We start from the raw sequence: 15,765 nt of genomic DNA, 5'->3' as shown, positions 1-15,765 counted from the left end.
CTAGTCATTCACTCGGATGAGACGCCGATAAACCGACGGGTCCCATCAGTGTGTAGCCGGCATGCACTTGGCGCACGTCAGTAAAAGAAACCACAGCAACAAAAGGGTTGTTCTTGGCAAAATTCTGTACTGAGAAAAATCCACTTTGATAGGAAAAACTTGAACTGACAAATAAAACTGCACGCAGGAAAAAAACAACTGAATACAAAAAAAAAATGGGTGGCGCTCAGTCAGTGTAGTGTTGCGACACGCTTTCCCTGCCAGTGGGAAGAGCAGCCCGAATTTCACACAGCGGAGAAATCCAGTGTGTGTGGTCACGTAAAAACTGAAACAAATACAAATACACTGAAATACTTACACACTCGCACACGGCCGGGCGCACTGACACTGCCGCACACAAACACTGACACAGACACACGCGCGCGCGCGCACGCACACACACTGTCACACACACACACACACACACACACACACACACACACACACACACACACACACACACACACACACACACACACACACACACACACACACACACACACACACACACACACACACACTGACACACACAGGCTGCTACTGATTCAGTTACCGCCTCAATGAGCCAGTGATATCCTAGCTGACCCCCACACCGGTCCTACCCAACACCCCCGCCCCCCTCGTACGCTCCCTCTGTCTCTCCGTCCCACATCTCCCCCCGGCTCCCCACACCCCTCTCTCCCTCTGTCTCTCCGCGTCCCACATCTCCCCCTCCCCACACCCCTCTCTCCATCTGTCTCTGTCCCACATCTCCCCCTCCCCACACCCCTCTCTCCATCTGTCTCTGTGCCACATCTCCCCCTTCCCACACACCTCTCTCCATCTGTCTCTGTGCCACATCCCCCCTACCCACACCCCTCTCCCTCTGTCTCTCCGTCCCACATCTCCCCCTCCCAATACCCCTCTCTCCCTCTGTCTCTCCGTCCCACATCTCCCCCTCCCAATACCCCTCTCTCCCTCTGTCTCTCCGTCCCACATCTCCCCCTCCCCACACCTCTCTCTCCCTCTGTCTCTGTCCCACATCTCCCCTCCCCACACCCCTCTCTCTCTCTGTCTCTCCATCCCACATCCCCCCCTCCCCACACCCCTCTCTCCCTCTGTCACTTTTATTTCGTGTCGTGTGTTCAGCCATGGTCCAGCCGAAGACACCTCATGTGAGTGCTCACGCTGCTGTTTCCTTTCATTTGTGTAAAGAACTCAGTTCTTTTTCACAACTTGAGTTACCCCCTTCGCCCTGCCACCTTTACTGACTCACCTCCCATCATGACACCTTTTCAAAGGTTTACTTCCCTCTTTCTGTAATGAGGTTTTATCTTGTCGTAACTGAATGGTAGCCTACAATTTAGACATACCTGCTTTAACTGCTTGCTTGATTCAATTTGAGTCAAGTTACGCTATCGCGTGTTTTTAATTGATACGGTTACCACAGAATCACAGAATCACAGAAATGTTTGGCTATAGGCTAAAAGCCTTTTGCCCTCGTAATCAGTGTCCATTTATGTGCTTTTGGATCACTTGTTGTGAACAAACCCTTGTTTAAATCTGGCATAGTGTATACTATATTTATCTACAGCTCAGTAAAGATTTAACTCTGTGGAAAATACATGGTTCTTAAACTTTTTGTCAATGTGATTTTTGAAGGCGTTTACCGATGGTGCATTGATGGTGTCATAGGAAAGGTTATTCCACAGATTTATGATACGGTTAGTAAAGAACTTGCGGAACTGGTTAGTTACGAAATTAGTTTTGTTTATTTTGAAGTTGTGCCCTCGAGTTTTATCGTAGTTAGCCATAGTAAACAATGAAGAGGTGGTGCAAGGATCATAAATATTGTGCATGATCTTATATACTTCAATGAGATCACCTCTTAATCTTCTAAACTCAAGGCTAGGCATATTAAAAAGAGCCAGGCGCTCCTCATAACTGAGATCACGAGTACTAATAGTATTACTAGTTATACACTTGGTAAATCTGCGTTGAACTCCTTCAATCATATTTAATTGCTTTTTAAGGTAAGGGCACCATACTGAGTTTCCATATTCAATAATGGGTCTAACCAGAGCTTTGAACAATGGAACCATAATTTCGGGAGATTTATTAGTTATAGTTCTCACAAGAAGACCAGAAATTATATTTCCCTTTTTCACTATATTATTTATATGTGCCTCAAAGCTTAGTTCTGGGTCCATCGTGATCCCTAGATCTCTTTCCGCTGTTGTACTATCCATTGTTCGAGTTACCCCCTTTTCCTGTATTGTGTACTGATACTGTGGATTATTCTTTCCAAGGTGCAGAACTTTGCATTTCTCGCTGTTAAATTGCAACAGCCAAGTATTTGTCCATTTAACCAGATTATGTATACACATTTGCAAGTGATCTCTATCTTCTGTATTTCGGATGGCAGAGTAAGCCTTGGTGTCGTCTGCAAAAATTTTTACTTTACAATCTACCTCACCAGGCATATCATTTATAAAGTATATGAACAAGGTTGGGCCAAGAACACTACCTTGTGGTACACCACTAGTTACCTTAACCTTTGATGATTTACTACTATTTACACTTACAAACTGTGATCTTCCATTTAGAAAATCTCTGATCCACAATAGTAGCTTGCCTTTTATCCCATAGCCTCCTAGTTTATTCATGAGTCTGTGATGGGGAACTGTATCAAAAGCTTTCCTTAGATCAAGGTAGACTGCATCGACTGGTACCTTCTCATCTAGCATGACTAACCAATCTTGTAATGTAACAAGTAGTTGTGTAACACACGAGCGCCCTCTGGTAAATCCAAACTGTTCTCTAGATAACAGATCATGTTTGGTTAAATGTTGGCAGAGAGCGTCTCGAATAAAACCCTCAAAAACTTTACAGACAACTGATGTTAGACTGACTGGACGATAGTTACCCGCAGAATTTTTGTTACCTTTCTTAAAGATAGGACGTACTTCTGCTTCTTTCCAAGCTTTTGGTATTGCACCCTTATCTAGTGTTCTATCAAACAAGATCTTAAGTGGGTGAGCAATAACTTCAGCAAGCTCTATTAATACTCGTGGGTGTATCTCATCAGGTCCTGGGGACTTTGATGGGTTTAGGCTCTTTAGAGCTTTTTTCATCTGTTCAACTGTGACCTCCACGTTGGAAATTTCAGTAACCTCTGTCTTACATGAAAACTCTGGGACATTTACGTTACTCTACTCGGTAAAAACACTAGCAAAAAATCTGTTTAGCACAGCTGCTTTTTCTGAGTCATTATGTGTTAAGGTACCATCTTCCTTTCTTAGATTAGCAATTTGTTCTCTTGGCAGAGTTTTACTTGCAACATAACGGAAGAATCCTTTTGGATTATGCTTAGATTCTTTAGCTAATTTAGTTTCCTTAGCTTTCACGTTTTTTCTTGACTCCCATTTTACCTGGTTTCTAGCACGTGCATATATTTTATAGTTCTCACAAGTGGGATATTTCTTATATTTTTTAAAGGCTCTACGCTTTTGATGAATTTTATCTAAAAGTGACTGGGGAATGGGATCACGTCTTTGTTTATTGGAGGGTCCTTGTTTGAATGATTTTTTTGGAATAAATTTGTTCATGGACTTTATTATTACATCATGAATAAGTTCCCAGGTTTCATCCACAGATGTCTCATTTTTCAAAAGGTTATCCCAGTTTATCTCACCTACGTAATGCTTCATGCCTTCGTAATCTCCTTTATCTAGTTGATATTTCACAGAGTGACCAGATGGATGTTCCCACTTGATCTGAACATCAAAGTAGAGGGCAGAATGGTGGCTCTTCCCTAGAGGGGGCCAATAATCCAAAGTGTAGATGTTTTCATAAGAGTTAGTAAACAACAGATCTAGCACATTAGGTTTTTGTAAACCTCTATAATGAGTGGGCTCGGAAGCCATTTGTACAATGTAATTTTGTTGAACACAATCCAAAAATTTCGTAGCTGGGTGGTCCTCATTTTTACAACTTATCACATTTTGCCAGTCAATTTCTGGATAATTAAAATCTCCAGAGACAATAACCTTGTTTTTAAACCTGTTAAATACATAGTTTATTAGTTTAATTACACTAGCATGATCCTCATAATCTGAGTTGGGGGATCTGTACACTACACCAAAAATGATGTGCTCGTTACTACCAGGTAATGATATTTTACAAAAAATTGAAGAAGAAAAGATCCTTTCAATTTCTACAATCCTGGACACCTCCCACCCTTCCCGCACGAACAGACTGACACCTCTTCCCTTGTTGTTTGTAAAACCTGTATAACCAGGAAGTACAAAATTTTCAATTTTAGCCTTGGAGTTTTTTGGTAATACTACCGCTGCGCCGCAGCTTCAATCCACTGATTCTCTCTCTCTCAGCTTCCATTCTCTCTCTCTCTCTCTCTCTCTCTCTCTGTCTCTGTCTCCGTGTTTCTGTCTGTCTGTCTCTCACCTTGAAACATCTTCAAATAAACTCTAGCAGTTAATCAGTTTCTCTCGAAGTCAACTGATGGCCGTCTGTGGCCAGCACAAGTTTCACCTTTCCCGTGTCCCGGCGATTGTTGCCGTGTCGTCAGTGCCACGCGCTAGACCCAAGCTAGAGAAGTTCGTGGCTAGAGAAGTCATAATACTGAAGTGATATAATAGAATGGACCCAGTTGTTCTTCCGCATAAAGTGTTTGCTGGGTGTGGATGTGTGCCGGTGCGGTGTGTGTGTGTGTGTGTGTGTGTGTGTTTGCATCTAAACGAAATATATATATATATATATATACATACCTATCTATCTATCTCTATCTATCTATCTATCTATCTATCTATCTATATATATATATATCTACACACACACACATACATATTGCATGTACACACACACACACACAATTATGTATATATACATAAATGTATATATATATATACACATATATGTATATATGTATCTATATTGGAGGCCTACATTTGTATGTATTGTTGTCCCTATGTTCATAGGCTTGTTTGTATGTTTGGGGGAAGACACACACGCACACACACTGATATATATATATATATATATATATATATATATATAGAGAGAGAGAGAGAGAGAGAGAGAGAGAGAGAGAGAACAACAACAGCAGTATTTACATGTCTTTAAAACTTGTGGTTATGATTTTCCAAATTTTTGTTGGAATATGGCAAAATTATAACAAGTTTCAAAGACATGTAACACTGCTATTTTTATTTTATAAAGTTTACCATTTGTGATGCTTATGTTTGTGGAATCTGCATGGTGTGGGGCTTGGACTCAAAGACAGCAAGATCATTTCATATATTAGATGTGTATATATATATATATATTCAATATAGCCCTGTGTTTGTACTTTCCAAACATGAACATGTATTCAAGTATTTAATGTTTGTGTTTTATAACGAAAATTAAAAAAAAAAAAAGAGTATGGAACAGTGGTTGCAGTTTGGTTTGGCCATTCAAAAAACAAAAACAACAACAACAACAAACAAACAAAAAAACAACAACAATAAAACAAACAAACAAACAAAAACAAAAACCACACAGAAATAAGACCTCTTTCTTTGTTGAATTTATTTTCAGAGGAAATGAATTCAAAAGAAAACTACATGAATATTTCTTTCCTTTTTCAAGCTTACAATACAGAAGAAGAAACATGAAAGGTGATACTTATTATGATTAAAATCTCTGGAAGGTGTTATTGTTGTTGATTTCAGCTCATGACTGCAGATGAAAAAGTTTCTGGGGGTTCTTTTTGTGTGTGTTTTAGTTCAAATCTGCTAAAGAAAAAGATGCGAGAAGTGGGTAGAGGGAAGGGCGGTTGGAATAGATGCATGTGCACCCGCACATGTTTTCTTCAGTTTAACGTCTGTTCACTATAAGTGTTATTAGACGGAAAGGAGAAAAGTAGTGGATAAAGGAAAGGGAATGCATGTGAATATTAGTGTAAGAAAGTGTTCATCTTATGTAGTAGAGAAAAAGTACATTATAAGAAATTAAAGGTTAAAGAGATTGTGGTGTGTAATGAATGAGATGCCATAGGAAGGAGAATATATGTATGCATATCAACAAGTATTAACTTACAGCAATGTAAATATAAATAGTGACATTAATTAGAATACATCAAAGGAGGATACCAACTGGACTGGAGTTTAAAATTTCCGAAAACAATGTAAGCAATGAATAATCATTCAAAATCTTTTCAGTGGCTGATGGAATATTGGTAAACAAGTCACCAACTACATCTTTTGGAATTAACTGTCTTATGCTAGGACAATGAATGAGTAGATGGTTTACAGTTATTTGCTTACCACACATACATTTTATATTTTTAGAAAATTTTGTACGAAAGGCATTCAAACGAATTCTATACATTAGACTTGTGATTTGTCTTGAATGTGCTCTTGGTGTCAAATTTAGAAAAATGTTTGGGATTAGCTGCATTCTTCATGTTTACACAATACTGGTGATAATGATTATTTGAATCGATAAGCAATTTCTTAAATCGATTTCTAGATATATTTTCTATACTACTAAAGCATTCATGTAGATCTAAGTGGATGTCAAGTTGTATTGCTCCTTCAAAATTACGTGCTGCTCTTCTGGCTGCTTGGTCTACCCACTCACAGATATTCCACAGTGCAAAGGTACCCAACAGAAAGTTATATTAATACCCTGTTTTGTCAATTGATGAATAATATGTTTTATTTCCATTGTTGTCTCAATTCGCTTCTTTGAATTTGGGGATTCTATGTGTATATGTGTGTGTGCATGTGCACATGTGTGACAGTGTGTATGTGTGAGTGTTCATGAGTCTGTGTGGGTTTGTGTGTGTGTGTGATGTGTGCATGTGCTGGTGAGTGTGTGAGTGTGTATGTGTGTGTGTGTTTCTGAAAAAAACATTTTATGAATACGGAAGAAAAAATCTGAAAATTTTTTGTCAATCATTATTCAGTTAGCTGCTGTTTTTAAATGCAGGAGAGAGCGTTTCTGGATGAAGATGCTTTTTTTACTTCTTTTAATTATTTCCAGCTCATGAATGCAGAAGAAATAGTTTCAGGAAGACACTGTTTTTTGTTTTTGTTTGGGCTAAAGAATGCAAACATTTTTAAATGGAGATGCATCTTGTTGTGTGTGTAATTTTTTTTTCTGCAGCTGGTGAATGCAGAAGAGAAACTTCTGGAAGGAGAATGAGGTTTTCTCCCTGTTCTCCTGAATTTCACTTGGGACATGCATGGCATATTCAATCCGCTGTTCCTTCAGCTGATTTTGATACATTTCGCAAATGTATTTAGGATTGATATACCAAACACTTGCTTTAAAGAAACAAAAAGGTCAAAGATCCCATAACCTTTTACAACCAAAGGGCAGTGAATTCATGTACAGCACCTATGGCTCAGAATAGGAAGGCAGGGGGGCCCCATCCTCTCCTTCCGACATTTTAACCTTCCCACACCAAAATCAGGTTTGTTCACGCCTGCAGTGAGCGAGGAAAACGGGAGCGAAGTGTCTTCACAAAGGACATAACAGTATGCTGTAAACAGGGCTTGGAACTCGGATCAAGTCCAATGTGCAACGGACTCTGCCACAGTGTAGTACTTCCTTACTTACAATATATCAGTTAAAGCAAGGGCAGGGATGGAGATGGGTAGGGTTGGTGGGTTATTGTGGATGAGTGGATAGCTTCATCTCAAATTGTTTTAAAAAATCCAGTGAACAAGCTACCAGTTTGGGAGATGGTGTGTGGGAGGAGTGGGAAAGGGGTATGGGGAAAGAAGGGGAGTTAGAGTTACTTTGACTTGATTTACAAAAGGGTATGTCATCATGACCAACCGGTGAACTGTGTTTGATGAAAATGGGATAAAAACAACAACAAACAAAACAACACCTGCGGTCTGCTATCTTTTCCCCATTATGCCATGTTGTCACCTCGACCTTTGACTTTGTCTCCCTGTAGGAGTTTGGCTCTGACAATGATCAATCCTGTCCACAATAAAGCCTGATAATTGGTTGCTAGACCTTATCACATGTCTCCTGTCTCTTTAAATGTTTTTTTGTACCAACATGCCATGTTGTGACATTGACCTTAAATCATAATGAGGTCCAACGCTCACTGTGGTCAGTCACAAAACCAAGTTTAATGGAGGGAGGGGGTAAAAAAAAAAAAGAGATCAAGATGCAAGCGTCATTGTACCTGCCAATTTTGTTCCATTCTACAAAGTGGTCACCTTGAACTTTTACCTCTCAACATGCGTAATGCGATAAACATGCACTTACGATTATTTACACAGACTTGCCTTGTCAACACAGTAAAAAACAACAACAAAAAACAGCAGCACTCATCAAACATCCACCATCAAAATGACACCCCAATACCATCGATTTATTGAGTAATATTTAATTAGTAAGCCAAAAATCAAATCACAGTGTGTAGGTAACAGCAAAACAACTCACACAATCTAGTGTCATGGAGAAAAAAAACATAATGAAACTAGTGCAATGTGCTGATTTTTTTTTACCTCATATAATTGATAAATGAATAATGGAAAAGTGGACCTCAACTCCCTATAAATCATAAAAGAAGGGGAACTTTATCCTTCAAAGTACTTCTCAACTAAACATAGATCTATAGCTGCCATCTTTAAAAAGCACTTCTGCAGGTCAGCATTTGCCTTCATTAAAAAAAGAAAGAAAGAAAGAAAAAAATTTATTAAAAAAAAGAAGAAAAAAAGAAAGAAAAGAAATAAAGTGTGATAAATTCTTATTTGACATACTCTATTTTCACTTTATGTATTATGCAGCCATGAAATGTCAAAGTTTTACCTCAGCATACAATCATGCAGAGAAAAGTTATCAGAAATTTCAAGTGAAAATTGAAATAAATTTTTCTTCCAATCTGAACAGGAAAATAAAATCTAACATTTTGAAAGAATTTCACTTTTTGACACAGTTTTGAAACAAAAAAAACAAAACAAAAAAACAACAACACCCTCATCATCAACACCGTAAAAAGTAATAAAACGAACGCATTCACACATTCATATCCATACACATGCACACACTCTCTCCACCCAACACACACAAGAAGAAACAATAAGATACATGTCATATATCTTAAAATATGGGTGTTAAAAAAAAGTAGAAGTTTTATACAAAATTTTCTTCTACAGTGGGAATAAACCTACAATCTATTTACACTCTTTTCCATGAAAAGAGATAGTAACAGCATCTGAGGAACTCGCATCTGGATGGAAAGCATTCTCAATAATGAAGTTAAAAAAAAATCACACAAAAAATAACCACTTCAGGTGTGAGGGACACAGGACAAGAGGCTTTGTAAATTAACTTTAGTGTCCCATGAGTTATCCAACTAAATATCTGTTGTACGTTCTGGAAATTGGAAATGTTTTTTTTTTCCAGAATCAAACCTCCAAAGTATTAAGTAATGACAGCTGTGACATCATAACAAGATCACTGTGTGTGTATCAAATAGCAATTCTTAAAAAAAAAAAAAGAAAAAAAAAGCAAACTGCAAAGCAAAAAGAGGATTGTAAGCGTCTTGACTCTGAAATCTATGAAGACACATGATATGTGTGTAAGAACTTCTGTGCACCAGCTGTCTTTTAATGTTTTGTTTCTAAATATAATTTGTTACAAAGAATAAGATTATTTTGTTTTCCGTTACAAGAGAAACTTTTCCCAACTTATTTTTAACAAAATCTGGTCCACAGTCCCAGTTCAAGCTGATCTGGGTTGTTACAATGTACTGGTGACTGAAATTGGCTTTTGCTGAAAACAAAATGAACTAGTTTTTTTTGGGTTTTTTTTCTCTATCAGAAGTTTCAAAAATGATCCAAAGATTTCAGATATGCTTCCAGGTCAGGACTGTCAAGGTCAGCAAGGTCAGAGTCCAGGGACTCTCTATGAGATGTTGCCACCGAGGACTCTGAATTGTACCCTGAATCACTGACCACTTCTGTGTCCTGCAGACCTCTGTCCATGCCCCCCACACCTGAACTCAAAGCAGTGCCAATGCATGTACCCCCTTCTGTCAGCTCACTCTCCACCTGTCCTGCTACTGCCTCAGGATCCACACCAAAATCGAAAGGGGAGCTGTCAGACCGCCCGGTGGACAGCGAGTGACCAATCAATGGGTCATGGTTTGAATCTTTTGTGCTATCAGTATCACTGTTGGTGGTGAAGGGAAGCCTGCTGAAAGCTGGTGACAGACAGGACACCAGGGTGGGGTCTGAAGTGGGAGAGACAGCTGCAGGGCTGTCACTGACAATGACGTCAGGGGAGTTTTCCAACAGAAGTTTGTCCAAGAACTGACTGTCGTTCAAGAACTGACAGTCTGAATCTTCAGCGTTGCTTTCTATATCTAGCTCCAAAAAGTCTCTGAATTCTGTGTTTTCGGCCGTGTTTGAAACAGAGTGCTGTGAGGCAGTAGCAGGTACACAGGGTGATGGCAGCATAGTAGCAACACTTTTCTGACCCAGGACCCCTACCCCCTGATCACCCTTTGTTCTGTTGGAAGGGACAGGGACTGCTTTGGGTTTTAACGGCACTTGGGGTTTGGGGGCCTGGTGAAGTGGAGGAAATTTTGAGGACCGCTTCTCAAGGATTTGTTTCTGCAGGGCAGCCATTAGCAGCCTGGACTGGTCAGGGCTGGTCAGCGCATGAGAGACAGTTGAGGAAGTGATGAAAGTGGGAGATGGGGAAGAGGTCAGGGCAGTAGAGGGGGACTGGACAAGGATGGGGCTTTGGGGAGAGGTCAGGGCAGTAGAGGGGGACTGGACAAGGATGGGGCTTTGGGAAGAGGTCAGGGCAGTAGAGGGGGACTGGACAAGGATGGGGCTTTGGGAAGAGGTCAGGGCAGTAGAGGGGGACTGGACAAGGATGGGGCTTTGGGAAGAGGTCAGGGCAGTAGAGGGGGGCTGGACAAGGATGGGGCTTTGGGAAGCAGAGGGAGAAGGACAAGAGGACTGCTTTGGGCGTTTGCAGGGTGGCTGGGAAACATCAGATTTTTCACAGTGCTGGCGTTTGCTTCCTGTGCCTCTTGCTGCTTTGGAGGTGTTCTCTTTCTGGTTTCTCTTGTCAGCCATGCTCTTAGCTGATTCCAGTCTATTGAAACATGCTGTCAAACAGTTCTGCAAGTCACTTAGGATAGAAGTATCTACTGAAGTGCCTGATTCCTCTATCTTGGGACAGGTATCCTCCACTAAGGCATGTAGATTGCTGGCTTGTCTCAGCAGGCTGCTTAAGGAGGTCATCAAGAAGACCGCAGGCTTGCGATCTGCTTCCCACAGATCGATCTCCTTCTCCATGTCTTTTGGCAACTGCCCTACTTTCCTCAGATGCTGCACCAGGCACTCAAATTTTTCTCTCAGAGTGTCCTTTGAGTCTTTTGGGTTGGCGGTGGGATTTTTCCAGGGATGTCGGCAAGCACAGTCCCACCACGCAGGTTTACACTGGCTGCGCCACACTGCCTCTTGACCCCTGGCTTTTCCTGCTGCCACTCGTGACAGTTCCCGCACCGCAAAATCCAGCCACCCTTTCTCACTGGATATGGGGTCGCGATGGCACCCCAAGATAGTGTCCGAAGGCCCCGAAAAGGGGCACTGGCACCTTGAGCTCATTGTCAATGGAACGCTTTCCTGACGTCAGGAAATAAAGATCGCTGTGCTGGCCAGACTCTGTCTGGCTGAAATCGCTGTGAACGCTGGGAGAGAACCAATCTCTGTGATCGCTGTGAACGCTGGGAGAGAACCAATCTCTGTTATCGCTGTGAACGCTGGGAGAGAACCAATCTCTGTGATCGCTGTGAACGCTGGGAGAGAACCAATCTCTGTTATCGCTGTGAACGCTGGGAGAGAAACAATCTCTGTGATCGCTGTGAACGCTGGGAGAGAACCAATCTCTGTGATCGCTGTGAACGCTGGGAGAGAACCAATCTCTGTTATCGCTGTGAACGCTGGGAATGACGGAATTACCAGAAACGCTTGAATCGCTGTGAATGCTGGGAGACGAACCTCCGTTCCTCTCCACTGCACGATTCTCTGAACGCTGCCCCTTTTTTGTTCTCTGCAGGACCACGAAGAGTGTGCCAATACTTGCTAGAACAGAAATGTATGCTTTCTGCGCATCTGCCAAGAATTGAGCATCATCATCCCCATGGCCATACGGACAAGATTGTAGGAACTGACACTGGTTGGTCTTCAGTTGTAGCATCTGCAGTTCCGGGACTTGAAGTTCGAAGACGCAGGGAAATCGTGATACCACATCATGAAGTGGTGTCACTTTCTGTGGTCGGGTTTGAAGCAGTTGTGACTTGTACTGCAGCAACTGTGGATCTTCCTGGGTCTGCCAGATTGGTTGGCATTCCTTTCGTTGCTGGTGCTGCAAGTGGGGCTGACAGATTGGTTGTAATTCTGTCTGCTGCTGCTGGCACTGCAAGTCTGCTTGGTGTCCCGACAGACTTTGCACCCACCCCGGCTGGGGTGGGTGAATCGTAGGGTGGGCCATTAGTAGTGGTAGAGTGGCAGACCACACCCCCAAAAGAACTGCTGACTGTGCCAGTTTGAAATCTGGAAAACAACAGAGATAATTGGACTTAAACTGGCTGCTGAATAGATAAAGCAATGAAGAAACAAAATCAACTAGTGAACTACCTCTCAATCACACACACACACACACAATGTGCATGTACACATGCACAAACCAGTGCACACTGTATGCACAGATATATTTAGATGTTTATATATCTGTGTGTGTGTGTGTGTGTGTGTGTGTGTGTGTGTGTGTGTGTGTGTGTGTGTGTGTGCATGCATAAGTATGTATGTTCATGCTTGCATCCGTGTGCACATGTGTTCGTACTTTAGTGTGTGTGAATGTGTGTTTCAGTCCTTTCTCATTCTAATATGAAATATAAACATAAATATACACTTTATTCTGAATTACCTGTGTTTTGTGTTATGTGATTTGAAAAAAGAAACTTCAGGGTGTATGACAGCTAGTGGTCAGAGCACTGGTCTTTTCCCACCCGAGGGTCCCAATTAAGTACAAATGCTGGGATGGTGGATTAAGGGTGTCCATTTTTCCAGTATCCCACGTCAACATGCATAGTGTGCAGTGCACAGGCCTGCTAGCATTTAATCCCCTGTATATGTGTACACATGCAGAAGAACAAATACCCATATTATGCAGAAGAGCAAATACCCATGTTAAAGACCATGTAATCCATGCCCGCTTTGCTGCGGGAAGCGGTGACACAAACTTTCCCCCTCACTCCCCAACCTACATGACTGGGTAAGAAGAGCCCTGTAAAATCCGACCCGTAACTGAGAAAACATGGGGAGTCACAGCCCATGAATACAAAAGAAACACTAGTGGAAAAGAGACTAACTATGATAATGTGCATGAATGTGGACCAGATTAAACAGAAATGAAACAAAAACATTCTGGAATAAACTGACATTTTCAGGTTCCAGAATAAAACCATGAAGCCAGAAACTGAACTGAAGACATGGAACATGGCAGGGTTAGGAATAATGATATGTAGAAACTAAAGGTACTGAAAAAAAATCCAGTTCATAGTTAAAACTGTTATTTTGTTATTGTTTATTTACTTTAATCCAAGTAAACAACAGAACAAAGCAAAACAAAATAACTTCAAACTGGTTTGAACCCCAGGCCATGTGACAGGCTCCTGTCCAATGTGCCATCAGCTTCAATAGGAAAACTGACACCGCAGGAGGAGTGTCATTCACTTCATGGATATGTTATATGTTTTGTGACAGAGCAGCTCAAATTTCCTGACCAACACTGCAGATGCCTGTACCTCACTGGCCTGGTTGATGCCAGGAAAATATCATGAATGATTTAACTACAGTCCTGTCACAGTCTCAAAACTGAATTTTTTTTTTTTTTTTCTAATCCAAAGCAGTTTATTTTTTCAACTTCACCCTCTCATTCAGCACCTTATGAATACTCCATATTGCCTCCAAATTTTGTGGTCTTTCATGCTCTGCTCACATGATGACCTCACTGTCTATTTCTCCTCGATCTGTTTCTGTAAAGATATTTTACATATCTTATATATATATATATATATGTAAAATATCTACAGATGCATCATTATACATAAAAGTATATATATCTCTGTCTAAATGTATCTATTCTAATCTCAATTTTTCTTCTCACACAATCCAAATGAGCATGAATGAAAATCAGCTGGGATGAGTGCTACCCAAAGAAGTAAGACTGTGGTGTACACTTTGTGTCTAGAGAGAGAAAAGTGTAGACCTGTGTGTACTGATGACATGTTATGTATGACGGTTATGATGGGGAAACTTGTACTCGCTATACAGAAAAATGATACACTTCCACTCCACTGGTTCATGAAGTACATGACTGAAACTAAAGTACAGTGCCTGGAACAAGGTCAAGGGCAGAGGTTTTTCACATTTTCTGACAACTCTGGTTGTCATAAGGGATTCTGGGAAGACAGAATGCCCAAGGTGTGAAAGCTATCAGTATCATGTTTTATTGTGTTTGCTCTATTTTCTGTATTATACTGGCTATAGCATGAGAATTTTGGCGATTCATTTACTTAGACATGTTACCAGTTTTCTTAATCCTTGAATACTCCTCTTGGTTTTCCATCCATAGGTGTTACAACTAGTTCTGTTCTTCTAATCATTGAATAAGGGTATTTCCTCTCCATGCTGATGTTGTTACAACTCTTTTCCATCTTCGAAACGAAACTGAACAGAAAGAGTACAGGGGAAGAAATGGGCAATATCCACATTTCTTTCCCTTCCACTCCTCTCAGTGACTGACGGAGTGAACGTCCACGCCCTTTGTTGTGAGCACTGTTTATTTCGTCTTGAGGGGAAGAATTATGGATACATCTATATTATAAGCAGCTACTCAGAAAAGCAAAATCAGTCAGGAAGAATCACATCCAGCTTTTGGGATTTTCGAGATGCTCCCCTCTGGTCGACGGTAAAAAATGCTAATAGCTTTTTCCCCAAAACAGTCAATGCCCTGTCTCTTGAACAAATCCAGTATGATAAATAGAATTGTGCAATCAACAACCATCTACCTGAAGATCTAGTCATCAGCCCCATCCACATGTAATATGCGGCTTCTGTTCAAACATGTGTGTGTGTGTGTGTGTGTGTGTGTGTGTGTGTGTGTATGTGTGTGTGTGTGTGTGTGTGGGTGTGTGTATGTGTTGTGTGTGTGTGTGTGTGTGAGAGAGAGAGAGTGTGTGTAGTGTGTGCATGTGTGAATATGCACAAGTTTTTAGACTGATATGCACTTGTACGTATCCTAATTTCTACTGTATCTGTGTTTGTGTATGATTCTCGATTTATGTTCGTACCTTGTTATGTACTACACCCCCCCCACACCACCCAATATTCCTTGTGACCCTGGTACACTTGGTAATAAAGACATATTCTATTCTTCTATTATATATATATATATATATGGTATTAAAAGGGAAAAAAAGAACACACTTGATTAGAACTTTGTTGCTTATCTACGCATACTGAATTTCACAAAATCTTCACTGCCGCCGTTTCCAATTGTAGATAAGTATAACTTTCCAAGCGGCACATCCTCGTCGATAAAGGTATATCCTATGACAGCCGACGATAAACAATGAAGATCAAAGATCAAGGCCTTGCACTAAACTGTAAAATTACCTTTCAACCACTGATCTAC

The 15,765-nt window shown here is 40.8% G+C and overlaps 2 protein-coding genes across 2 annotated transcripts in view; both read right to left on the bottom strand.

Moving 5' to 3' along the window:
* LOC143285548 (uncharacterized) overlaps positions 1-15,765 on the bottom strand; it is a 288,677-nt gene that overhangs the window by 26,082 nt on the left and 246,830 nt on the right. The gene's annotated exons all lie outside the window — the stretch shown is intronic.
* LOC143285547 (uncharacterized) overlaps positions 8,415-15,765 on the bottom strand; it is a 7,973-nt gene continuing 622 nt past the window's right edge. Inside the window, exon 2 of the mRNA XM_076592910.1 lies at positions 8,415-12,620. Coding sequence (XP_076449025.1) covers positions 9,876-11,672 — 1,797 coding nt within the window. The 5' untranslated portion in view covers positions 11,673-12,620 and the 3' untranslated portion in view covers positions 8,415-9,875. The remainder of the gene's footprint in view (positions 12,621-15,765) is intronic.

This window comes from Babylonia areolata, chromosome 9 (assembly GCF_041734735.1).
Source record: "Babylonia areolata isolate BAREFJ2019XMU chromosome 9, ASM4173473v1, whole genome shotgun sequence".
NCBI lineage: Eukaryota > Metazoa > Mollusca > Gastropoda > Neogastropoda > Buccinidae > Babylonia > Babylonia areolata.
The sequence above is the reverse complement of the archived record's forward strand: the minus strand, read 5'-3'. Positions and strand labels throughout refer to the sequence as shown.